At 38.5% G+C, this 27,936-nt stretch overlaps 1 protein-coding gene across 3 annotated transcripts; it reads right to left on the reverse strand.

Annotated features, from left to right (window-relative positions):
• Positions 1 to 173: 173 nt before the first annotated feature.
• On the reverse strand, positions 174 to 27,917 carry DARS2 (aspartyl-tRNA synthetase 2, mitochondrial). 3 transcript variants are annotated; one of them, XM_005890834.3, is made up of 17 exons: positions 27,214 to 27,917; positions 26,478 to 26,577; positions 25,156 to 25,222; positions 23,307 to 23,408; positions 22,825 to 22,920; positions 21,262 to 21,385; positions 19,552 to 19,598; positions 17,299 to 17,405; positions 16,442 to 16,511; positions 15,494 to 15,673; positions 14,105 to 14,212; positions 11,194 to 11,256; positions 7,347 to 7,499; positions 4,608 to 4,826; positions 4,305 to 4,415; positions 2,298 to 2,373; positions 174 to 1,393 (listed from the first exon to the last, which is right to left on the reverse strand). In XM_005890834.3, exons 1-17 carry the CDS (start codon positions 27,332 to 27,334, stop codon positions 1,179 to 1,181), a joined length of 1,959 nt encoding a protein of 652 aa, XP_005890896.1. In that variant the 5' UTR covers positions 27,335 to 27,917; the 3' UTR covers positions 174 to 1,178. The 3 variants fall into 3 exon arrangements, with proteins under 3 accessions (XP_005890896.1, XP_070241011.1, XP_070241012.1); XM_070384910.1 differs by lacking the exon at positions 26,478 to 26,577; XM_070384911.1 differs by lacking the exons at positions 25,156 to 25,222; positions 26,478 to 26,577 and having other exon boundaries at positions 27,214 to 27,341.
• Between the last annotated feature and the right edge of the window lie 19 nt (positions 27,918 to 27,936).

The raw sequence follows: 27,936 nt of genomic DNA on the forward strand, positions 1-27,936 counted from the left end.
CCTACTGAACATCATAAATTAGACCTGGACAGGTGATTACTGTATCACACTGCTTATGGCAATGTGAGAAAAACAGACTGGAATGTAAGAATATTTGGTATTTATAAATTGTAAATCAAAAGAATGTCAAGGCAAAAGATAAAGTAGAAGACAATCAAGACCTTATTCCCATTTTATAAGTCTTTATTTGTGTCAACAGAATGTGTAAAAAAATGAGTAAATTCCAGTGTTCACTTTTCTACATTTGAGGTTGGTTTAAGGTTAATATTTTCAGTTATAATTGAGGAAAATTTGTTCAGGAATTCATGATTATTTTAAAAAATAGAAATATAAACAATAATGATTAGTGAGATTATTGTTTTCCTTTTTACCATAGATGTCAGTTTTAACCTAAAATTATAAAGTACATAGTATTTTAGTATTTTACATAAAGTATTTTACTTTATATACTAAAGTAAATAGTATTCTATTTCCAGGTGGATAATATTTCATTTAAATAATGCCTGAAAGGTTTTCAGAGCATATTTACTCAAGTTATCTTCCACATATATTTATCTCCTAGGATTCTGACAAGAAGAGAGATTCAGGGAAAGTACTATTTATATTTCATATATGCAGAAAGGGAGGCCAAGAGAGATTTACACAACTTGTGGGGTAAAGCACTGATTAACATTTGTGACCTTTATTTCAGTGATTTTTTTTTTGCTTTATGTCATGTTGCTTCTTACTATATTACATTGATAGTATAAATGTCATTATCCAGGTTATTTTATAGGATTCTTTTGGTGAAGCTGGTTGCACTGACCCCTCCGTCAACTGACCAGTCTAATGGGGCAAGAATTTTTCCACATTTTTACATGTGATTTGACTACCTCTGTCCTAAGAGAACAGTCTACTATCTGAGTATAAAAAATGTGATTAGAAAATACTATGCCTTTATGTTACTCCAACAAAGAGCCATCTTTCACACCTTTCCAAGTAAAAAGAAACTTTAAAAAAGTTCCAAATAATCCCAGCATTGCACGCTATCATGAAAACTGGATACCTTTTATCTGTTTATTCATTGAGGTGAAGAATGTAGCCTGGATTTCTTCCATCGAAAAACTTGAAGTCAGATCTGTGGCCGAACTCTAGATCTGATTTTAGCCTTGGGGAAACAAAGGACAAAACTCAATAGCTCAACTTTCTGAACGGCATGGATGATTCGATGAGCTCTTTTCTGTTTCTGCATCCATTGGCCAGGAGACCTGGATGTGATATGGCTTCAGTTCCTCAGGAGGGATAGAATCTGGGGCATTGCTCATGAGATCGTGCCCCCGGAAGGATTTGGGGAAGGCTATGACATCTCTGATGCTTGGTGCTCCAGTGACAAGGCACATCAGTCTGTCTAACCCTGTAAAATATAAAGTTGATAACTGAGAACATAATCTAAGGTTGAGGGTGACTTAGTTTTTCTTAAAGGTTGTATAAAACAAATAAGAGCCTTTAATAAGTTGCAGCTAATCACAGTTCCCTGGCCTTTTTAGGGAACTTCTGTTTGAGAGGTTCTTTTCTATCTCATTCTAGAAAAGTGCTCAGGACTAATATTCACATGTGACTGGGATTAATAGTCACAGCAATTAATGAGACCTTAGCAAGTGCTCACTGAAGGCTTAAAAAAAGTTAGGTACTGTGCACAGGACTCCAAAAACACAGAAGGAGGTCCCTGTTGTTGAGGGCCTACAATCTAGGTAAGCTGCCTAGAACCTCTCACACTTTTCTTGTTTGAAAAAACTAGCAATGTGAGCAACCTGGGCCATCAGAAAGGCACTGGCATATTCCTAATTTCACATAAGCTGAATACTGTGGAGCAGTACTTTTCATACTCCAATGAACGTGTCTGAGCTTCCAGGGAAGTGAGCAATATTGACTTAAGACTTGTATAGTTTTATTCTATTAAAAGACATTTTCAAATGCAAATTATCAGTTAAGTTTTATCTTTATAACTGGTTAAATATATTTTTAAAAATATATCATCAGGGAATCGCCTGGTGGTCTAGTGGTTAGGACTCCACGCTTTCATTGCTCAGACCGTGTTCAATCCCTGGTCTGGGAACTAAGATCCCACAAGCCACATAGCATGGGCAAAAAAATATCAAAATGAAAAACACCAAATTCTTTTAGAACTCTTGGGCTCACCTCATACCCTCTTTACTCCTCCACTTCCCCAACCCCACCCTTCCTCATAAACTGAGAGCCCAAATTTGACACTTAGGCAATGGATTGAAACAAGGCTTAAAAAAGGATAGATTGTTTACCTAAGGCAATTCCTCCATGAGGGGGCGCCCCATAATCTAAAGCCTGGAGCAGATGGGAGAGCAATTTCACATCTTCCTGAAATTCAAAAGATAATTTAAATACATACTGAGGGCCCACTAGGTGCCAGAATAATATAATTAGTTGCTAAAGGGAAAATAAAAGTTGAATTTAAAAAGTACCTTTAGAGGCCTATATTTAGCAAGAGAATATGACAAATCAGGGGTACTACAACACGCAGAGAAATGCCTGGGGCTCAGTAAATGCAGCTATTATGCTGATAATGCAGACAGAGTTAAGACCAATTAAGGACATGAGATGTGGCCTCAGAAAAAGGGTGAAAAGGAGGACCTGGTCTTGTCACATGGGCTAAGAGGTGAGGTTATCAGGAAGGCAACAGTGCAGATGCTGCCAGAAGATAAGACAGCTTGTGGGCCAACAAGAGGCTGCTGGATCTGATGACCACGGGCAAGATAGCTTTTATGGGCAATGCCTGTGGAAGTGTTGCAGCTGTGTCTGAAATGGGTCCCCAACCAGACTACAGGTCACAATCAAGTCGGGGAAACTTCAAGGAACAAATGTCCAAATCTCACATCTAGAGCTTTTTTATTTTAATTGGTCTGCTGAGGAAAAGTGAGTGGTTTTCTTGTTTTGTTTTTAATGCTTTACCGGTGATTCTGTTCTAATGTGCACAAGGGCCGAGAGGCACTAGGGTGAATGAAGAGAAGAAGTTCAAGCAATGTATTCTCACTGACATTTTGAGAAGCTTGAAAGGAATGAAGAAAAAAAGAAGTGGTTTCCCACTAGTGGGAAACTAGCGGTTAGGGGTTTTGACTTAAGAGGAGAAAAGTTAAGGGAGTTTGTAAAGTTTTTAAAGCTAGAGTGTGTTCTGAGTTCTCCAATGCTGTTCCCAAAGTTCCTCAATCTCAAATAACCCACTCCACAAAGTGATCTTTTAGGATCAGACTCTCTTGGACTTCCTGGACCAAAGATTTCCAAGGATTTCTTGGGCCTCCTGAAATCCATCCTAGCCTCCTGAAGAGTCATCAACAAACCACAGATTCTTAGGCTTGCATCTATAAAGACTCTTCTGAAAATTCTGATTAACCCACTCTCCGTCATTATCATTAAAATCTACCCCACCTCAAATACTAAGTGACATAAAATTCTTTCAAATCACTCTCCTTTTCTCTAGCAGTATCAATATTTTCAGGACTCCCTGGTAGTCCAGTGGTTAAGATTCTGTACTTCCACTGTAGGGAGCATGCATTCGATCCCTGGTTGCAGAACTAAGATCTTGCATGCCCTGTGGTGTGGCCAAAACTGCACCCCCTCACCCCCCCACCCCCCCAAACAACACAATTTTCAACCACTTCAGACCGCATCCATTTTGGAGCAGTGCAGTGATTAGGAGGTTGGGAGCTTGGGTTCAAGAGCAACCCTGCCTGGGCCTGAATCCTGGCGCTGCTTGTTTCTGTGCTATGTGACTTTAGGCTAGGTTCATTAATCTGTTTATCTTTAAAATAAGTAGAATAAGGGTCTTAATTTAAAAAGTAAGTGTGAGGGAACTACCCTGGTGGTCCAATGGTTAAGAATTTGCCTTGTAACACAGAACATGTGGGTTCAATCTCTGGTTGGGGAATTAAGGTCCCACATGCTGCTGAGCAGCTAAGCCCTTGCACCACAAGTACTGAGCCCATGTGTTCCAGAGCCCATGCCTAATGACGGAGAGTAGATAACTATAGAGTCCACAGCTAAGCTGACACAAAAGAAATAATTGTGAGGATTCAATGTGTCCATGCATATAAGGTACTTAAACAGCACTTGACATATAGTAGTCACTAAAAAATACCCATTATTTTAATTTATTTTTCAAAGTCTAACACTAAAGGTAGAGAAATAAGCTGACACTATTCTGTAGCTAGTGAATCCTCCATTCATGACAAATTTTAACAAAACAGACAAATATTAGGGTTTTAAAAAAAGGCCAGGTTAGAAGATGATGTTACCTTTAGTACTGTGTCCAGGACGTAATGCTGAAGCTCTGAATTATGAATTCGGATAGAACCACCTCCTATCTCATTGCCGTTTAAAACCAAGTCATAGTGTTGGCTACGGACCTAGAAGATTCAAAAAGCCTTTGTGTTAGAGAAAAATCTCTGGTTTTCTGTTCTGTAGGTTGAAGAAACTGTAGCTACTTAGGGACAATGGCTCAAATCTGACAATTTCTTCTGGGGCTTCTGGAACTGGGTCAGACCATGAAACCTGAAGTTTCCGTATTTCCGTTTAATTTGGAAGTATAGCTATCATACCTTGTGGGGCTCAGTGTAAAGAAGGTGAATGTCACTCGGATGGGGAGCAGTAAATGGGTGGTGGGCTGACTCCAGCTCTTGGGGATTTTCCTCCTTGGGAAGGAAGAGGGGGAAATCCACCACCCAAAGGAAAGAGAACAGAGCCGGGTCACGAAGCACCACTCCTCTTGCTTCTAGAAGGTCAGCACACTCCAGTCGTAATTTTCCCATCAAAGAGCACTGCAAACAGAAGATACAAACGTTAACTGCTGTAACAGAACAGGCAGCAAATGACACATGTGGATTCTAAAGCCAGGCCTTTCTCTGAGAAGTGAAAGTCGCTTAGTTGTGTCCGACTCTTTGTGACCCCACGGCCTATTCAGTCCATGAAATTCTCCAGGCCTGAATACTGGAGTGGGTATCCCTTTCCTTCTCCAGGGGATCTTGCCAACCCAGGGATTGAACCCAGGTCTCCCGCATTGCAGGCAGATTCTTTACCAGCTGAGCCACAAGGGAAGCCTAAGAATACTGGAGTGGGTAGCCTTTCCCTTCTCCAGGGCATCTTCCGGACCCAGGAATCGAACCGGGGTCTCCTGCACTGCAGGCAGATTCTCTATCAATTGAGCTATCCAATTTACAGACGAGACACTCTCTGCCTCTCAGAAGAGAAGGATCTGAGGATGATTTGCGACATTGCTGAGGATGATGGCCACACTCAGCAGATTTGGTGAGTATTTGCTAACACAGTGACTTGAGAACACAGGTACCAGAGCTTGATTAACATAGGTCTGTATCTCAGTTTGGCTACTAACTCCTGTGCACCTTTTCCCATAATAAAATGGAGATAAAGTATCTACTCTAAAGACTGTTGTGAAGATCAAGTCAGATAAGCTCTGTAATATGAACCAGCCATTATGATCAGTATTTCCTTACTGTGCCTGAAGGATTGTGGGGAGGAGCTGATGAGAGGCTGTCTACACTTAACATTCAATAAATGTTGGCCATTATTAGAGAGGCAGTATGGGTTAGAGGTTACATTAAGAGTGTGACTTCTGGAAACAGATTTTGTGGGTTAGAAGTCAGGGTCCTCCACCTCCTAGCTGTGTGAGTGTGAAAAAATTCTTAACCTCTGTGCCTCAATTTTCATAAATGAATTAATTTAAAAAATGACTGTAGTTTCAAAAAAAGTTGTAATTAAATAGCTTTCTTCACTCTTACTGCAGGGAAAGGGAAGGGTAGTAGATTAACTTAGGCTTGTAGATGAACCCTGAAACTATTCCTTTGGAAGAAATAATGATAAATAAGTACAGCACAAATATAAATTAGAATAAACTTGATAAAGTACAAATTAGGCACTATAAAGATATACTATAGTGCAAGGATGACTTTTTATCATGCTTGACATTTACTGTATATTTAGTATATTTTCTTTCTTTTTCTTGGCTGTGCCATGTGGCATCTGGGATCTTAGTTCTCCAACCAAGGACTGAAACTGGTTCCCATGGGGTGGAAGCACAAAGTCTTAACCATGGGGCCACCAGAGAATTCCCTACAGTATATTTCTTTTTAAGTATTTCTTTTTATTTTTTGGCTGCATGGGACATGGGATATTAGTTCCTTGATGAGGGACTGAACCAATACCCACTATATGCATAGAGTCTTAATCACTAGCCCATCATGGAAGTCCCCCCTCCACCACATTATATTTTCAATATTCATGTTTGAGTTTTATACCACACTTTGTATATTTTACAATGAGGGCACAATACAGTCCATAGGGTCACAGAGTTGGACACAACTGAAGCGACTTAGCATGCACACACAAACCACACTTTGTATATTTTACAGTGATCTCTAAAGTTAAATCCACTGTTCCATATATGTCCTGAAGAATGGTGATTTAGCCAGTGTGTGGCAGCGTGTACCACCTGCCAGGTGCTGCTCCTGAGGAAAAAGGATTCTGTTTCAGCTAAGTAGGACCAGGAGTGTCTGCCAACCCAGCAGCCCTTCAGCAGTCTGATCCGTCCCTCCACATTTTCAGAAATGCATTCTGTACAAAAGTTTGGGACTACCAACTTTTCTTAATCTGCTAAACTTCAAAACTGAAAAATTTTTTCACAGTTGTACAATGAGTATCAATAGCCCTCTCTCCACCTAAGTGGCTTTCCTAATCAGCCAAATCTAATCTGTGTGAGCAATGCCAATGGAGGCTGGCAGATGATGCAAAAACTATAGTTTTTACATAATGCATTATAAAATGCCAAAAGACATTTATTAATATAAAAACTGGCCTTCTCTATTGGCGCACTGGATAAGAATCCACCTGCCAATGCAGGGGACACATGGAACTTTATCAATAAGACCAGAATCCTGGTCTGGGAAGATTCCACATGCCATGGAGCAACTAAGCCTGTGCACAACAACTACTGAGCCCGAGCTCTGCAGACTGCGAGCAGCAAGAACCAAGCCTGAGTGCTGCAATTACTGAAGACTGCACGCCCCAACTGTATGCTCCACAAAAAGAGAATCCTGTGCAATGAGAAGCCCCTACTGGCTACAACTAGAGAAAAGCCCATGCAGCAACAAAGACCCAGTGCAGCCAAAAATCAATAAAATTATAAAACATATATATAAAACCATGCAGAGCAGCTCCATTTTATGAAATTAACAGTCAATTTCAAGTATGTATGATACACATAGGAGAAGAGAGGCATCATTCAACACCAACAGCACAGAAGCCTGGAGGTAATTTTTTCTTACTGCTTTCTTGTGCTCTCCGGCAGTGAGCAGGACCATGTCCTCCTCTTGGGTCTCCAACAGTTTGACGAGTCCCAAGCCTTGCTCCTCCATTATGAACTTAGCAACTGGAGAATTGCAGTTTTCATTGGTTTTCAGGAATATAGGTAAGACTTCCTGATAAAGAAAAAGACTTACAGTTTTTAAAAAGCAGGGGTGATTTATTTTTCCTGTAGTACAAAGATTTCTTGTCTCCAAAAGAAAAAGAAGAGGTTATCTTGAGATTATCTCTATTTCCTCCTTGATACTAAAGGAATCTAAAATGTAATCTCACCAAAACAACAACAAAAAAAAAAAACAAAAAAAAAAGAAAAAGGAAAGAAGGATGGGAAGGGATGCCAGCAAATAAGAGATTCGTGAAAATTTTTGGCAGGTTGCATGTGAGTGAAATAGGAATGACCAAAGAAGCAAGATGAAGGAAACTCTAGCCTAGAGAACACTGGAGCAGCTTCAGCACAAGAAGGAATTGATATGGCCTAACACGTGGATCGGAGAAGGCAATGGCACCCCACTCCAGTACTCTTGCCTGGAAAACCCCATGGACGGAGGAGCCTGGTAGGTTGCAGTCCATGGGGTCGCTAGAGTCGGACCTGACTGAGCGACTTCACTTTCACTTTTCACTTTGATGCACTGGAGAAGGAAATGGAAACCCACTCCAGTGTTCTTGCCTGGAAAATCCCAGGGACGGGGGAGCCTGGTGGGCTGCCGTCTATGGGGTCACACAGAGTCGGACACGACTGAAGCGACTTAGCAGCAGCAGCAGCAAGCAACACGTGGATAAACCCCTATCTTCATCCCATATAAGGAACAAGCTCACTTCTGTCCCCTGCCCGCCCTGTCCCCATCCTCCAGTGAACAAACAATTAAGGGAAACTGTCGTTTGTTCTTGCTCCCCTCTGTTGCAGCAGGGGCCCCAGTAAAGAATTGCCTGAATTTTTTTTTTTTTTTTAAAGAAGGAACTGATCTCACCCTGCAAAATTCTGAGGCACAGGGCCGCTGGGAAACAGGCAACCATCTTGCTGCTTACTCGAAAGTAAACCTAACCATTTACATAGGGCCCTTTAAACAGCTTTTGAAATAGCTCATTCTTAAATATGTATAACTAATAATCACTACATATTGAATAAGCTATAGCATTAAAAAAAAAAAAGACCCCTAGAGGAAAGAGATAATTTAGGGACTAAAAAAAACTTGAATCTTCAAAGGTATTAAAAAAGATACTTTATCAATAAAACCAGAATAAAATGCAAAGAAGCAAGCAAGAACTAATAGGATATAAAAATATGACTACTTAAATTTCAACAGGAGAGCTGAAGAAATCTTCGTGAAAGAATAAAAAAGACAAAATGATGGAAAGGACATGAAAACAAAAGAGACAGGCAAGTTACAAAGAGAGGTCTTAAGCTTCATATTTAAAAGGCCCCTCAAGTGTGCAACACACGGAATGTTACTTCCATGTCTTGGTTATTGTAAATAGTGCTGCTGTGATCACTGGGGTGCATCTATCTTTTCAAACTAGAGTTTTCCTCTTTTCTAGAGATATGCCAGGAGTGTGATTGCTAGATCAAATAGTTAACTCTATTTTTAGTTTTTTAAGGAAAAAAACTCCATACTGTCCTACATATTGGCTGCATCAATTTACATTCCCACCAACAGTGTAGGAGAGTTCCCTTTCCTTCACATCCTCTCTGGCTTTTATTGTTTACATAGACTTTCTGATGATGGCCATTCTGACTAGTGTGAGGTGATATCTCATTGTAGTTTTGGTCTGCATTTTTCTAATAATTGGTCATCTGTATATCTTCTTTGGAGAAATGTCTACTTAAGTTTTCTGCCCAGTTTTTGATTGGGTTCTTTGGTTTTTTGATATTCAGTTGTATGAGCTGTTTGTAAACTTGGAAAATATGCTCTTGGTGGTCACATCATTTGCAAATATTTTCTCCCAGTTCATAGGTTTCCTTTTTGTTTTGTTTATGATTTCCTTTACTGAGCTAACGCTAGTAAATGTGGCTAGGTCCCATTTGGTTGTTTTTACTTTTATTTCTTTTGCCTTGGGAGGCTGATCCAACAAAGAATTGCTACAATTTATGTCAGAGAAAGTTTTGCCTATGTTTTCTTCTAGGTGTTTAAAGGTGTCATGTCTTATATTTTAAACATTCAAGCCATTTTGAGTTTACTTTATTTTGGTGTGACAGTATGTTTGAAGTGTGTTTTTACATGTGACTGTCCAGCTTTCCCAATACCACTTGCTGAAGAGACTGGGTAGTCCATTTTCAATCCATGGAGTTTATATAGTTATGATCAGTGAGTATATAATTCTGTATTCTCCTTTTCTTACAGATCATTATAACCTGAACATTTCCCCTACATTACAAACTTCAAAAAGGAACTTTAATATTTATTTCCTTAATTCTTCCTTAATTAAACCACTCCCATATGATTTCATTTTATTCCTGTAAATAATACTGAGAGGGTAACAGGCAGGAAGGCCAGGGGTCTCCAACAAGTGTCAGACATTTTTATCTTTCTTAAGTGGCAGGAGGAAAAAACCTAGTGATATTTTTTTCCTTCTCTATACAAATTTAAAAGGAGGTTTCTCTTAAAATACTGTGTTGCCGTAATGACACCTGGTTTCACCTGAAGTTAACTATTCTCAAACCTTGAGATAACCAATGCATTTTTCTATGGAAATATTTGTCTTAAGCTATGCTAATGTGTTATGCATTTATCCCAAACTCTGTCTTCAAGTCGGTTCGTCTCATGGCTCAGAACCTACTTGAAAAACCAGTATGTTATACTCAGATATCGTTGCCCTAATCTATGTAAACGAAACTATTTGTATGGTAATCTGTCCTACAAGATTCAAGTTAATCATTTTATGGCCCAGGATGAACCATTTGGTGCCAAGATTATCCCAAAATGCATCTTATGGGTTAGGGGCCTGGTGCCATTCTGAGTTTTAAGACATTCCTTTCTTTCATTAACAGACTACTAGTGACTATATAACATCCAGCTGAAGACTAGCAGCTGGGTACTCTTTCTGGCCCCTTCTGATGCCTATGTCAGAAGCTTTCTCTATCTCCTTTATACTTTAATAAAACTTTATTACACAAAAGCTCTCAGTGATCAAGCCTTCTCTCTGGCCCCGGATTGAATTCTTCTCCTCTGGCGGCCAAGAATCCCGGCGTCTTTTCATTCAACAACAACCTTTCAATACTGTCTATAAGTGTCCTCATATCCAAGATCCTTCCTTTAAGGTATAGAAAATTACTGACTCAAAGAGCATGACTATTTTTAAAGTTATTGATTCCAAAATGATTGAGGCAATTCATACTTCCAGTGACAGTGTAAGAATGCCCATTTCCTGCTCCTTTTCCTCCAGATTTTAGTGTTACCGTTCACCAAGCCAAGAACACAAAATATATCTAAGGACAGGTATATTCAGAATTTAAAAAAAGGGTATGGGAAGAATAATGAATATTGGCTTTCTTTCACACTAACCATGCTTCATTTAAACCTTGGGCCCATTAAACCTTGGGCTTTATTTAATCTTCCCAACTGCATTAAAGTACTATTATTTATTTTAAAAGGCTATGGTTGAAATTTGCATTCTGATTAATGGTAAATTCAACTAAGTTGGAGTCCTGGAGTTATATCCAGGGGTAAGATTAACTTTCAAAAGAAAAAGAAGAAAAGTAGAAGACTGATCTGAAATAACAAACCTCTCAAGACTAATGATAGCATAAGAGTACAAGCAATTAATTGTTAAAATATTGAATCCCTAAAAGAAAGGAAAAAACCTGCTCCTTACCTCATTAAAATGGTCAGCTGCAAATTTTCTAATGGATTCAATGTCCTTCCTTTTCAAGTATTTCTGATGAAAGAAAAAGTAAATTCATCAATATGATAGCCTCACAAACATGTCAATGAAATGGGAAAGAAATATATTTTGTGTCTTTCCATTATAATATAAGATTCAATAAAGATTTAATTTCTATTGTCAAATGACAAAATTTTAAGGCTTGTTTCAGGTGTATTCTTTCTAATTATGCAGGTCTCAATGGAAACAGCTGTGAATGTATTCCACAGAAGACTGTGCATACATAATATGTTCAAAATGTATCTTTACAACTGAATTGTGAAAGATCAACAAAATCAATAAGAAGGCTTGGAATTTGATTATTTCAGGTCACTTAAAATTCTTTATATCTTATTTCTTTAAATTATCCCAATGTGTTTCTAAGTGAGATACTATGGCTCTCATCATCAGTAATACTCATGGAGCTCAGGTACGGGAGATATAAAGAGGTTTACATGGCTCATGACCCTTCTAATCTACCTGGGAAAGAATGGATATACTCAAATTGGGATAAATAATATCAAGCAATATATGTTATACTGAGCTTACCTGGACACATTCAATATATCTGGACTAGAGTATGGGCACCAAATTACTTTCCACTGAACATATAAAGTGAATAAAAAGTAATGGTACTGAATTCTTATACTCATTTTAAATATACTAATATGCTTATATATTCAACTGAGTAGTCTTTCAAAATAGTCATCCTATTCAAAATACATTTGGAATTCCTCTTCCTAAATTATTTCCAAAGCAGATGTGCTAACTACATAAAAAAGACACGTCCCATTACTAAAGAGCCCATGCTTAACCAACCCAACAATTCTCCTTCTCTCATTTCCACTCCTTTTGCTTTTCATAGCTCCACCTCCTTTCTCTTCCCATTCTTAATACAATAGATCCCAGAGCCTCAGAAAACCCGAACCAACAAGCAATGGCTATGCTAAAATTGATACAGAACTGGGAGCCTTTGGACAAACTGAGGCTGGAAACAGAAAAATAATCCCAAAGGAAGTACAGAACTTTACAGCATTAAAAAGAAAAATAAAAGCACTAGATCTTGAGAGTGTAAACTCAAATTCATAAGGTTTTATCATTCTCTCCTTATAGTTCTAGAGACACTCAGTTCAGTCGCTCAGTCGTGTCCGACTCTTTGCGACCCCATGGACTGCAGCACGCCCGGCCTCCCTGTCCATCACCAATTCCCAGAGTTCACCTAAACTCATGTCCATTAAGTCGGTGATGCCATCCAACCATCTCATCCTCTGTTGTCCCCTTCTCCTCCTGCCCTCAATCTTTCCCAGCATCAGGGTCTTTTCAAATCAGTCAGCTCTTTGCATCAGGTGGCCAAAGTATTAGAGTTTCAGCTTCAACATTAGTCCATCCAGCGAACACCCAGGACTGATGATCTCCTTTAGGATGGACTGGTTTGATCTCCTTGCTGTCCAAGGGACTCTCAAGAGTCTTCTCCAATACCACAGTTCAAAAGCATCAATTCTTTGGTGCTCAGCTTTCTTTACAGTCCAATTCTCATATCCATACATGACTACTGGAAAAACCATAGTTTTGACTAGACGGATTTTTGTTTGCAAAGTAATGTCTCTGCTTTTTAATATGTTGTCTAGATTGGTCATAACTTTCCTTCCAAGGAGTAAGCATCTTTTAATTTCATGGCTGCAATCACCATCTGCAGTGATTTTGGAGCCCAGAAAAACAAAGTCAGCCACTGTTTCCCCATCTATTTGCCATGATCTTCGTTTTCTGAATGTTGAGTTTTAAGCCAACTTTTTCACTCTCCTCTTTCACTTTCATCAAGAGGCTCTTTAGCTCTTCTTCACTTTCTGCCATAAGGGTAGTGTCATCTGCAAATCTGAGGTTACTGATATTTCTCCCAAGCAGTCTTGATTCTAGCTTGTGCTTCATCCAGCCCAGCAATTCTCATGATGTACTCTGCATATAAGTTAAATAAGCAGGGTGACAATATACAGCCTTGACGTACTCCTTTTCCTATTTGGAACCAGTCTGTTGTTCCATGTCCAGTTCTAACTGTTGCTTCCTGACCTGCATACAGGCTTCTCAAGACGCACGCAGGTCAGGTGGTCTGGTATTCCCATCTCTTCCAGAATTTTCCACAGTTTATTGTGATCCACACAGTCAAAGGCTTTGGCATAGTCAATAAAGCAGAAATAGATGTTTTTTTGGAACTCTCTTGCTTTTTCTATGATCCAGCAGATGTTGGCAATTTGATCTCTGGTTCCTCTGCCTTTTCTAAATCCATCTTGAACATCTGGAAGTTCACAGTTCATATATTGCTGAAGCCTGGCTTGGAGAATTTTGAGCATTACTTTGCTAGCGTGCAAGATGAGGGCAATTGTGTGGTAGTTTGAGCATTCTTTGGCATTGCCTTTCTTTGGGATTGGAATGAAAACGGACCTTTTCCAGTCCTGTGGCCACTGCTGAGTTTCCCAAATTTGCTGGCATATTGAGTGCAGCACTTTCACAGCATCATCTTTTAGGACTTGAAACAGCTCAACTGGAATTCCATCACCTCCACTAGCTTTGTTCATAGTGATGCTTTCTAAGGCCCACTTGACTTCACATTCTAGGATGTCTGGCTCTAGGTGAGTGATCACACTATCCTGATTATCTGGGTCATGAAGATCTTTTTTGTATAGTTTGTGTATTCTTGCCACCTCTTCTTAATATCTTCTGCTTCTAAAGACACTATTAGACTCTATATGACAAATTACATTTTTATTTAAAGAGAATGTTTCTCTCTGAAGCTTAAACATGCCAATGTTGAACATATTTACTTCCCAAATACAGATTCTAGAGAAGACATAGAATTGGCTCCACTTACTGCTCCTTTACGGATACATATGGCTTTGACAGTTCCTTGGGGTTTACTAAGGGCATCTTGGAGAAATCCAACTTCTGTGTTTCTGAACATGTCACTGATATCTACAATCTGGAAAATAGAACAGAAGAAGGTAACTCAACGTGAGGTCATTTTTATCACAAAACCTTTTACAAACAAGATTTTAAAGAGGAGAGTAGATCTTAACATTTACAGAGCACGTTCATCCAGTGTTTACTGCAGGTTGGGCACCATAAAAATGTTAAGGTACTAATGTATCAGTAATAGTTCATTTCATCTGTACAATAAGAGTATGAGGTAGGCCCTCTTATTATCCCCATTTAATAAAGAGGAAACCAAGGCACAAAGAAATGACTTGCCCAAGATAACACAGCCAGTAAGTAGCAGAGCCAGAATTAAACTTAGGCAGCCTAACTTAAGAAGAACCACCATTTCATATTACAAAAGAAACAAGGAGTAGTTAACCTGGCTGCTGTAAGCAGGTAGGTATAACTTTTTCTGTTACATTTTTTTTATTATAAGAATTAAGTGCTGCCTATTTGTGGACCAGGCAGAATTCAGTTTCTAAGGAATCTACACTGAGAACCAAGATAAATGTCATCAGCATTACAGCAATGAAGAACTGTTGCTCTCTAAGAGAAAATAAAAAGTGGCTTCCTAAGGGAAACTGCTCTGCGAATAAACATTTCCCATGTTTGAGCTCTTTATAGACCAGGGAAAGAGAATAAATAACCCTTAATCATTTGCCTTCCAAGTCCATTTTAGCTTAAGAAAAATTCAAGAGGAAAGAGTAAGTTTTTTTTTCTTTCAAGTTACCATTCACATCCATATAACTAATAACTTGTCAGTAGGAAAAACCTTGCTCTTGAAAATGGATCTTGGAACACAGTAGATAGAGAAAAGGTATTGTAATGTTGCTGCTGCTGCTAAGTTGCTTCAGTCGTATTCGACTCTTTGCGACATTATAGACGGAAGCCCACCAGGTTCCCTCGTCCCTGGGATTCTCCAGGCAAGAACACTGGAGTGAGTTGCCATTTCCTTCTCTAGTGCATGAAAGTGAAAAGTGAAAGTGAAGTCGCTCAGTCGTGTCTGACTCTTCGTGACCCCATGGACTGCAGCCTACCAGGCTCCTCCGTCCATGGGATTTTCCAGGCAAGAGTACTGGAGTGGGGTGCCATTGCCTTCTCCGATTGTAATGTTAACATGCTATTATTCTCTCTTGCTGTCGCTGGGTAACAACAAAAGTAACAAGCTAAGGGAACAGCAAAAAATATGATACAACAGTGTAACTGGTTGTAAAGGTTAAAGTGGTTCAAAATTGACTACAGGACCATTTGGGGGCAGAGTCCTGGGAAAAGTGAAGAAAAGTACCTTCATCCCAAAGCGAGTGTCAGGTTTATCGGTTCCATAGCTGGCCAGTGCCTCAGCAAAAGGCATAGAAGGAAAAGGGACCACCAGAGGATCTTTGTCACTGGGCCACGAATACTGGAGCAAGCCCTCAATTAGACTCTGGACGCCCGTCTGGTCTACAAAGGACATCTCTATGTCGATCTGAAACCGAAACAACATACGGAAACTAACTTGAAGAGCCACCGTATTAATAAAGACATACACAGTTATGTATTCCTCTTGTTTCAAATTACCATTGGATTCTGTTCTTACTACGTGGGGGAGCAGGTTAAATATTGTAGTATGTCTGTTTTGTGCCAGGCCCTGTGCTAATGCTCTACATACATCCAACTGTTAGTGCCCACAACTATCCCATGGCTGAAGGCTCAGAGAGGCTAAGTGACTTCTGAGTGTGTGCAGTTAAACTGTATTTGATCTTAATGTCTGTCCATCTCTAAATCTTACGGCTTTTGTGCTTCACCTACACTGGTTAATATGATATCACATAGAAACTAAATCATAATAGCTTTGTTCACACTGACTAGATCTGTTTACAGATTAAATATCAACACGAGAAATTGTTGGTTTTAGTGCACAAGAGATTTTTTTAAAAGAACTTTATCATATCATGATCATTGAAACACTTTAGGAATCTGTCCGTCCTTAGTTTATGACCATATTCTTTTTCTTTTAATTTATTTTTTAATTGAAGGATAATTGCCTTACAGAATTCTGTTGTTTTCTGTCAAACATCAACATGAGACCATATTCTTTGTAAATGGATCAAAAATTAAATAATTAATGCCTTAACTACAGGTTGGTTTAATTAAATATCTGATAGATAAATGGAATGAGAAGAAAGTATAATTTCTGTCCACATTCTTGGGTGTAGCAAGGCTGAATCAATAAGAGGCGAATGAATATAAGTACCTGAGTAAATTCGGGCTGTCTGTCTGGTCTTGAACCTTCGTCTCGGTAACATCGGGCAACCTGAAAATATCTACAATTGGAAAACAGCATTAATTCAGTCAGGATTCTAGAAACACACACACACTTTCCCCTAATAGTTCCTGGCAATGTAGGCTATGAAATACTACTACTACTAAAGCAACGCAAGAAACTGTAAAATCCTTAAGATGCTCTAACCTACTCCGACATATGGTTGACCCACGAGAAGTTAACTACTCTGTATATTTTCTTAAAAACATACAATGGCACCTTTGGACGTCCAAATATTAGACTGACACACAGGACAGTCCATGCTTCTTTATATACATACTCTTTTGCTTCAGCCAAACTGAAATACCCACTGCTCCATGAGTACACTTGAGCCTTCCTGGGCTATGCTGTTTCAACTTTCATTTTCACCTGCTGAAATGCAGCTCTATCCCAGAAGGCCTAGATCACAAAGTTTTTAATGATATTCCCCAAAACAATATAATTTCCAACTACTTAAGGCAACCAGTTTGCAACTCCCAGCATACTTATTTTTGGTTTACGTCACACTTGGTTTTATTATCCTGTTTTGTCTTAGATTCATCAGCTCAAGAGCAAAACCTATTCTTTTTTGTTTTTAACCCCTTGTCCCATCTATTAGCATAGAGCTTTGTACATAATGGACACCGAATAAATCTTTACATAATAACTACACGTTTTTAGGGTATTTTACAAGTATTTTCCAAACTCTCATACATTTTCGAAACTTCTTTTGAAAGATTAGACAATTTTGTGTTTCCTTTCCCCTCTTTCCCTTTTTTCTGACCACTGCTAGCATAAAGAAAGCTCACCTGTCTAGACCACCAACCATCAGAAGCTGCTTAAACTGTTGAGGACTCTGAGGGAGAGAATAAAACTTCCCAGGTTCCCTGGATGGTATTACAAACTCTTTTGCACCCTTTGAATGAGAGAGAGGGAGTGCAGAAATATTATTAAAAAAACATATCCAACAACTGGTGGAAGTCGTTCCTCAATGAAATCAACTAAAGAGTAAAGTTCCCACAAATGACAGTTCATTTCTTACTCATCCTTCAGTCCCCAAAAGGTTGGCACATAGTAGGCTTTAAATAATATTTGTACATATTAAGTATAATAATATTTGTACATATTAAGTATACTTAATATTCAGTTCAGTTGCTCAGTCGTGTCTGACTCTTTGAGACCCCATGAACCGCACGCAGCACGCCAGGCCTCCCTGTCCATCACCAACGCCCAGAGTCCACCCAAACCCATGTCCATTGAGTCGGTGATGCCATCCAACCATCTCATCCTCCGTCGTCCCTTTCTCGTCCTGCCCTCAATCTTTCCCAGCATCAGGGTCTTTTCAAATGAGTCAGCTCTTCACATCAGGTGGCCAAAGTATTGGAGTTTCAGCTTCAACATCAGTCCTTCCAATGAACACCCAGGACTGATCTTTAGGATGGACTGGTTGGATCTCCTTGCAGTTCAAGGGACTCTCAAGAGTATTCTCCAATACCACAGTTCAAAAGCATCAATTCTTTGGCGCTCAGCTTTCTTTATAGTCCAACTCTAACATCCATAATGACTACTGGAAAAACCATAGCCTTGACTAGACAGACCTTTGTTGGCAAAGTAATGTCTCTGCTTTTGAATATGCTATCTAGGTTGGTCATAATTTTCCTTCCAAGAAGTAAGCATCTTTTAATTTCCTTGCTGCAATCACCATCTGCAGTGATTTTGGAGCCCCCCAAAATAAAGTCAGCCACTGTTTCCCCATCTCTTTGCCATGAAGTGATGGGACCGATGCCATGATCTTAGTTTTCTGAATGTTGAGCTTTAAGCCAATTTTTTCCCTCTCCTCTTTCACTTTCATCAAGAGGCTCTTTAGTTCTTCTTCACTTTCTGCCATAAGGGTGGTGTCGTCTGCAAATTTGAGGTTATTGATGTTTCTCCCAGCAGTCTTGATTCCAGCCTGTGCTTCCTCCAGCCCAGCGTTTCTCATGATGTACTCTGCATATAAGTTAAATAAGCAGGGTGACAATATACAGCCTTGACGTACTCCTTTTCCTATTTGGAACCAGTCTGTTGTTTCATGTCCAGTTCTAACTGTTGCTTCCTGACCTGCATACAGGCTTCTCAAGAGGCAGGTCAGGTGGGCTGGTATTCCCATCTCTTTCAGAATTTTCCACAGTTTATTGTGATCCACACAGTCAAAGGCTTTGGCATAGTCAATAAAGCAGAAATAGATGTTTTTCTGGAACTCTCTTGCTTTTTCGATGATCCAGTGGATGTTGGCAGTTTGATCCCAACTTAGTATTATGCTTTTTGAGATGAATGCCCAATTGTGTTACTAGTTAAAAGTTTTTTGTTTTTTTTAATTTGGAATCCTGTTTATTTATTATTTTTGGCTGTGCTGGGTCTTTGTTCTATGTGGTGGTTTTCTCTAGTTGCAGCAATCAGGAGCTAGTCTCCAGTTGTGGTGTGCAGGCTTCTCATTGCAGTGGCTTCTCTAATTGCAGAGCATGGGCTCAGGGTGCATAGGCATCAGTAGGTGTGTTGCATGGGCTCAGCAGTTTCAGTACATGGGCTTAGTTGTTGCGCGGCATGTAGAATCTTTCTGGACCAGTGATAGAATCCGTGTCCCAGCACTGGCAGGCCGATTCTTAACCACTGGACCAGGAGGGAAGTCCAACTAAAAGGATTTTGTGCATCAGTTCCTATGCAAGTAATTCTTAATTGCTTATCTAAACTTAAACTATAATTTTATAAGTCCATGGATTGTATAAATACCAGTGTTTGGAAATGTCAGTTCTTAGTGAACATGTGATTTAGTTTTAAAGAACAAATTCATTATTGATTGGTAGCTATAAAGCTCAATGGAAAGAAAATGATATAGGATTAAAACATTCTGACTAAAAGTATTAACCCATATTATTTTTTCAACTCTAAAAACACCTAGTTAATGTGACCATCCTAAGGCAGTAAAATAAAAGAAATAGAACTAAGGCAATATGAAAGCAAAGTGGTCTAGTTTCATAACTAGCAGGACATTATTAGTAGGCTGACTTAAGGAATATACATACCCCTGGAGTCCTCTTGAATAATGTTGGTGTTTCTACATCCACAAAACCTAAAAAAGAGAGAAATGTCAGAATTTAATAGATGGGAATTTACCAAATATGAATTTACCAAGTACTGTCCAACAAATCTGAGGCTACCATTTAATTAGGAATTTTGACTGTAATTAAGTTACCAAGCACATTAATGCTGGTTTCTACCAGTTCAAGAAGGAAGCTGAAGATTTTCTATTCTGTTCATAAAGTTTGTACTCTTGTCCTGAAATAATTCTGTTGACGGATTCTTGTGTATTGAACTGTTCTGGTTTTCCTGTTCTGCTAGCATAGCAAATATAACACAAATATAGTAGAAAAAAGTCCAGGGCTGATTGAAAAGTCTAGTTTCATTCACATGACATTTCTTCTTCTTCTTCTTTTCTTAAATTTTATTTAATTGGCTGCCTCAGGTTTTAGTTTGGGCATGTGGGATCTAGTTTTCTGACCAGAGATCAAACCTAGGCCCCCTGCTTTGGGAGTGCAGTCTTAACACTGAATCACCAGGCAAGTCCCTCATGTGACATGTCTGAGCTCCCAATAAATGATGTATAAGCATGAGAAACAATTAAGAAAACTTACAGATAAAAACCAAAGGGCTGGTCCACCTCAATGTGATGGGCAATATATAGCCGATATACACAGGCACTATCACCTTGAAAAGTCTATATTTATGACCCAGGTTCCAAATAGGAAAAGGAGTACATCAAGGCTGTATATTGTCACCCTGCTTATTTAACTTATATGCAGAGTACATCATGAGAAATGCTGGGCTGGATGAAGCACAAGCTGGAATCAAGATTGCCGGGAGAAATATTAATAACCTCAGATATGCAGATGACACCACCCTTATGGCAGAAAGTGAAGAGGAACTAAAAAGCCTCTTGATGAAAGTGAAAGTGGAGAGTTGAAAAGTTGGCTTAAAACTCAACATTCAGAAAACGAAGATCATGGCATCTGGTCCCATCACTTCATGGGAAATAGGTGGGGAAACAGTATCAGACTTTATTTTTCTGGGCTCCAAAATCACTGCAGATGGTGACTGCAGCCATGAAATTAAAAGACACTTACTCCTTGGAAGGAAAGTTATGACCAACCTAGATAGCATATTCAAAAGCAGAGACATTACTTTGCCAACAAATGTCTGTCTAGTCAAGGCTATGGTTTTTCCTATGGTCATGTATGGATGTGAGAGTTGGACTGTGAAGAAGGCTGAGCGCTGAAGAATTGATGCTTTTGAACTGTGGTGCTGGAGAAGACTCTTGAGAGTCCCTTGGACTGCAAGGAGATCCAACCAGTCCATTCTGAAGGAGATCAACCCTGGGATTTCTTTGGAAGGAATGATGCTAAAGCTGAAACTCCAGTACTTTGGCCACCTATGCGAAGAATTGACTCATTGGAAAAGACTCTGATGCTGGGAGGGATTGGGAGCAGGAGGAGAAGGGGGTGACAGAGGACGAGATGGCTGGATGGCATCACTGACTTGATGGACATGAGTCTGAGTGAACTCCCAGAGTTGGTGATGGACAGGGAGGCCTGGTGTGCTGTGATTGATGGGGTCGCAAAGAGTCGGACACGACTGAGCAACTGAACTGAACTGAACTGAGGGAACTAAATTATGCTTTATGTTACTAAATTATGCTCTAGGATAAAACACATGGAAATTATTGTTTCTTTCCTTACCATGTAGATTACAGAGATATTCCCGCATTTTCATGACCATCTGGGATCTCAGTCGCAGGTTATACTGCATTTGGACACTACGCAAATCTAAGTAGCGGTACTGCAAACGAAGAGTCTCTGTTTTCTAAACAAATGTAAAGATTTTTATGTTTAAATATGCTTCAAATGTTAAAATATTTCAAATGTTTCAATCATTAAAAAGGTATTAACTTTAGACACAGACTGAATTTTCAAAAACTTTAGCTCTATCTTTAGCTTCTACCAGTTGTATATACACCAGCATCCTTAATTCTCACAATTTCTAGGCTTGTACTAGTACAGATTTTACATTTTTCAGGGAACCACACTTCACTGACTAAAATTTATCTACTTTTCTAAACTTGTATCCATTCATTTCCGCCCGCCCTCTTTTTTTCTTTCTTGACCACACCATGGGGCTTATTGAAATCTCCGTTCCCCAACCAGGGATTGAACCTGGGCCATGGCAGTGAAAGGATTCTGGAATCCTAACCACTAGGTCACCGGGAACTCTCTATCCATTATTCATTTTTAAGCCTGGAGTTTGGTCTTGAAAAAATAAAAAAAGTAAAGATTTCAAAGATTATTAAAAAATCAACAGCAGAGCCAAAAACAGCCACGACTTTTCACCTGAATGGGAGAAGTGAAATGAAGGGAACAGAGGACGTCGCTACAACTGTACTAGTAGGAACATAACGAGGAGGTCTGCTTATTTTTTAAGATGGTAAATCTTTGCCTCCCTCTTGTGCTGACAACTTTTTTTTAAAAAGTCCTTTCCCCAGAATAGGTTATTTCTTTGATACTAAAATAGAAATAGAAGAACTGTCTGCCACTTCTCTTTTTAAGAGCTTATAGCTGGGGGAAAACTGTACATTTCCTCCCTGCTCCCCCCCCAATAACAAGGTCAACTCTGTACTTATATTGCTTTTTCTAATTAAAATATTAAGTACTGGGAACTCAAATATAAGACAAAGTGGCCATACAATTTAAAAATGTATGTTTTATAGGTTAGTTTACAAATTAGGTATTATACAGGTAGCTATAGATTATTTGTGACAATTGTAGATAATTGTCACAAAGCTGAAAAGTAGCTGGGCTTACATATTCAGGGCTATCTAGCTTTCTCAAAGAATATCCTAAATTAAAGTAATCATATTTGTATGATTTATAAACATTTTATCATTGTTAGAGGCTTAAACTTAACATGTGCATTGCTCAATATATGCCATTTAGCCATTCCAATGGTAGATATAAATTTCCCTTCAAAATGTAAAACCATAGCAACAAAAAAACTTGAACAAAATGACACTGAAGTCTTAAAGAGAACCATGTTTCCAACTGTCTGAAAAAACATTCTAGCTTAATGAAATGTTGATATTTAAGAACAGTTTACCAGGAAATTATAAAATTAGAAGAATATTCATGACATAGCTATAACAGAATGCTTAATTTCGTAGAAAAACTTTTTCTTAAAATTCCAAAAACACTTTGCTGGTTACCAGCATTTTCTAGACACTCTATTTTATTAGTAACAGAAGATGGCACCTTCATAAAGTCCTTAATTTCAAAGGGCAGCTTCTTGCAGGAATTCAGAAGTTTAGCTGTCTTAACTTTGATTTCAATCTCACCTGTTGGCATTTTCTTAAAGAGAGAGAAAAGACCTGTTTTAAAAATCATTCAATCAGTCATGTACACAATGAATATTTATGAAATGCAAGCATTTATTTACATATGTAAAACGCATGGGATGCTAATAGTGCATAGTCTAAAACATAAATGTCTGTGTATGACTGATGTTCTTATGCATCTTTGTGGCTGACGAGCTCATTAACAAATGTCTTAACATGCATATTTATTTAGGTGCTTATGTTCGCAGTGATGATTTTTAAATCTGTAGGTTCATCTGTAGAACCTGCAGAGCTTTAGTGCTAGATATCTAATAGATACACAGTCTCTGTTGCTTGAATGTGTTGATTGTGCAAATGTACACAGGTAAAATTTAAATAGACGGTTTCTAAATTACTAACTGGATTCTTTTGTCCTGGAGGTCGGGAAATTACTGTCCCAGACACTTGCACCACAGATTCCATGGGAGCTTCACATAAAATCTTCTTCACTGAAGCAGCAGACTACAGAGTAAGAGGGAAAAACAGTTCCAACAAACAAGTGAACTTAAAGAACTCTGCAGCAACTAGATTATGGCTTAGAAAAATGTTAATACTCATAGCTTAATTACCATAAATACCAGGGCTGCTGTTAATGACTTTATTAAAGAATTTGGTTAAAAAAAAAAAAACTTGATAAATTGAATCCCCATTTTGATGCCATATAACCGAGTATATAAAACTATTAGTTAAGAATTAAATTTGTTTTTCCTTAAGAGAAACTAAGAAGAATGATTAATGCAAACAAGCCCCACATACTTTAAAGGCAACTGTCTCCAAATTTTTTTTCCTTAATAGAAAGTAAGAAGAATGATTAATGCAAACAAGCCCCACATACTTGAAAGGCAACTGTCTCCAGGGTTAAACTTAGGGACAGTTAAATCCAGGAGCAATGAAAGACTTCTCCTAGGTTAGCTATGCTCATCTCTGATATCTGAAAGATAACCCATGACTCTTTACTTAATTCAAACATTAACAGCTGAGTAAATCTTATTTTTCTCAGGCATATAAAAATTTGTAAATATTACCACATTAGAAACCAATTGGCCAAGAAGCATGGCGAGAATTATCTAATTTTAATGGTAATTATTTCTGGAGCAGGTAGTACTTCATATGGCTCAATCTCAAAGGGTACAAACAGATCTACAGTGAAAAGTCTCTCTCCTATCTTTTCCCTCCACCCCTTAATTCCCCTCCTCAACGTTATGTGTCGTTTCAGGTATATTTTGTAACACACACACACACACACACACACACACACACACACGCCCTTTTAGTACAGATAATATCACTCTACATGCTCTTCTGTATCCTGTTTTCATATCTAACAATACAATTTGGATTTTTTCCCGTATTAGTATATAAAGAGCTTCTTCCAGCTTTTCCTTGCTGTGAGGATGTACGTTAATTTTTATACCAGTCTCTTATTGGGGAATGTCTAAGTTATTCCCAACTTTCAATTAAAAACAATTCAGCAGTGAATAATCTGGTATTATATTTGTGTCATTTTGCATCTATGTTAGTCTGTTTGTAAGATAATTTTAAGATAATTGATTGGAACTGGAATGAATGGTTCAAAGAATATATGCATTTATGATTTTGATATTGCCAATTGCCCTCCATAGTGCTAGTGCCAACTTGTACTTCCTCCAGGAATGGATGAGCATTTATTTTCCCAAACACTGTGTGTTGTCAATCTAATGCATCAAAAATAACAATTCTGTATAATGTTTTTTTTTTTTGCCATGTTGCATGGCTTGCAGGGTCTCAGTTCTTCAACCTTGGGCCATGGCAGTGAAAGTCTGGAATCCTAACCACTAGGCCACCAGGGAATTCCCCAATTCTGTGCAATTTAATTCACATTTTTCTGCCTATGAGTAAAGTTGGCACATTTTCATATGTCTACAGACATATAAAAAAACAGCCATTTATATCTTCTTTTCTATAGATTTTATGTTCATATTCTGCATTCATATTTCTACTGGATCACTGGTCTTAAAAAAATGTTTTTATTGATTTGTAGAAGCCTTTATGTATTAGAGAAATTAGTCCTTTGTCTGTAACATGAATTGTACATATTTTTTCCCAGTTTGTCATCAGTCTTAATGCTGCTTACAGTAGTTTTAACAAAAACCTCAAGCACACTGATCCAACATGCTTTGTTTCAAAGCATCAAAGAAACTTTCAGGTAATAGGAGGACCTTTCTATTACCTCATCCTGGGGAATGACAACTTGAACAAGTCCATGGAAATCTCTTAGGACCAGGAAGATATTTTGCCTGATTAATGAATAAAATGAACATATTAGGATAAAATCTCTGAGACCAAAATTTAAGCAGGCAAAACAAACTAAACAAAAAGCCCATGCAATTTCTCACGTTCTTTTTTTATAATAAATACTGTGCTTCATAGCTATCTATATTCATGCAATTATCTATGTAGGTTATTAAGGAAAAAACACTTTTTTCATTTGCAATATCAACTTTTATTAGCTGTATGTACAGCTTACGAATAATATCCAGATGAGTTATTAATAAAAAGGCAGATTTTTAAAAATTTTATTAGCTTAAGTCTTTATAAGAAAATTTAACTAAATTTGGAAACCTTGCACATATTAAAATCCAAAAGTAATATTTTAGGATATTAGAGACATCTGATTGGTCATTTTTTTAAATGCAGCAATATAAAATCTTACCTTTTTCTAAATATAAGACTCAAAGACATGCGTTTGAGCAAACCCTGGGAGATAGTGAAAGACAAGGAAGTCTGGCATGCTGCAGTCCATGGGGTCGACTTAGCAACTGAACACCACCACCAAATATGAGATGCAATCTAAAATTTTCTAAAAGAGGTCTAATACTAACTTAAACCTCTACAAACTATCAAAAGGTCCCCAAATCCCAATATTTTAGCATTCAACCTACATTTCTCACGTTTTTAGTACCAAGAAGAGGTACAGAAAAGCCTCCTCAGATTTTCATTTCAGGAGATAGAAGTCACCAAAGGTATGGGTCAAATATCCACCCAAAGGGGACATATTTTTTAGGAAAGTCACACAATCTATGTATTTTGGAGCTCTTCATTGTGAATTACTGTGCTATTCACATATGTTCTAGAAATAAAGAGCCAAACAACAAAAAAATGGACTCAACATCAAGGAATCATTGTTCATATTTTTAGGCCTTTCTCTACCTAAATTTAGAATAAAATATGCTTTTTTATGCTATTGATGCTTATCAGCTTACCCAATTACTAGTTCTAGGAACTCTTCAATCTTAGTAAATCTAGAGACATTTCTGTCCTCTGGTAGATCACACTTCATTATTATACGCTTCAACAAATGTTACTGGTACTTACTGAGTGACACTATCTGAGTTTTTCAAAACAAAATAAAACTGAAAACTCAGTGACTTCTGAGAATCCTGCAAGAGCTGCAAAGCTTTTATTCTTCTGACGGTTGAAAATTAATAAAGGTTTGAAACTGCCTTGGGAAAACCATCATCATGTGTTCTTACACCACTTGCCTCTATCTACCTTCGGAACTGAATCCATCCACATAAGGTGACTTCTTGGCCTAAGTGAGAAGAACGCAACTCTCCACATGTGTTGGTCCGGGCAACAAAGCTACTGAGTTCTTTCGAAAAAGAGGGGGAAAAAGGCAAGATTAAAAGTATATCATTTGCAAATTTCTGAGAATAGACTCTTAAATCATACCATCTTTGGTATTTCATGTCAATGGATAAAATCTAAAGTTGAAGAACGTAATCAATCACTATTAAAATTGCCTGCAAATATGTCAAAATCCAAGTGAATAACTGTCAATGTAAAATTTTGCCTAAGACTATAAATATTTTTGATCACTCAGTGTTTGCACCGATCTGTTCTTTATAGTGCACATTCTTCCTCAAATGAAGTAAAAGTCCTGGAAATTACAGAAGTTTGTTGGTGCAGTAACTGGTTTTAGTATATGAATCTAGAGTGAAACAGTCACTTGTACACTAGAAAACCCTATTTAAAGTATTCTCAAGTATGCAAGAATATTTTAGGCTTCTTATTTAGGCATCAACTAAATGAACAGACTATTCATGTGATTACTCTACTGGTCTTTTTAAACTTCAGGGGAAAAAATAAAAAAGGAAGAGGGTGAATAATGTGCTTCTATACATAAAGCTAGCCAGTCAAGACTTGTGGGGAAATGGAATAAAGCACTCTGGCTGCAGAGAACAAGAGGCAGTGCTGTTCAGAGGACAAAGTTCCATACTGCATTCACCTGGAATTCTCTGTGAACTCAGTACCATACTTCGGGCGGCAGAACTCCAGATCAACTGGGTGGTCCTTCTGGTGGGTGTGGATAATTCCCCGCACAGTCGACTTAACCAACAGGAAAACATGTTGGAGCCGCAGGATGGTAAAACGCTCAGGAATCTCACGCTGCAGGTGTTGGATGGTGGTCAAAAGTCAGTTTAGGAACTGTAACAAATCCCTTAAAACGCCAGGAGTTCCCACTCTTTTTAATATTGAAGCCCTTGTCCGCTGAACGTTCAAATGCTCGTGTAGGTAAACTAGATAAATCTGCAAAGTCGTTGGGGCCTTTGGGGAAAGTGAGTAGGGTAAAGATTTTTTAATACCCTTTCCCCCTTCTCAATGCATCCGTTTGCACTTCTATTAAAGGTAGGCCAGAAGCGACAAGCGAATGACTCCATACAGCAGCGCAAGGCGGGATACCACGACCGTGCAGAGGCAGCAAGAGGCCGGTCAGCAGGCGCACGCCCTTCCCGTCTTTCCACGCTTTCCTGAAGGTTCCCGCGGGCAGAACCAGAAAACAGGGAAGAAATCAACCCCGCATTTCAAACCTCCCAAACCTGTCGGCCGACCTCTAGTCTTCAGAAGGAGGAAAGCAAGCAAATCCACAATGTTTTTAGGGCCTGGAACCACACATACATGCCACTGAGCGCCATTCACTCCTTAGCCCACCCCGCGACGAACCAAAATT

The sequence above is a fragment of the Bos mutus genome, chromosome 16 (assembly GCF_027580195.1).
Source record: "Bos mutus isolate GX-2022 chromosome 16, NWIPB_WYAK_1.1, whole genome shotgun sequence".
Taxonomy (NCBI): Eukaryota; Metazoa; Chordata; class Mammalia; order Artiodactyla; family Bovidae; genus Bos; species Bos mutus.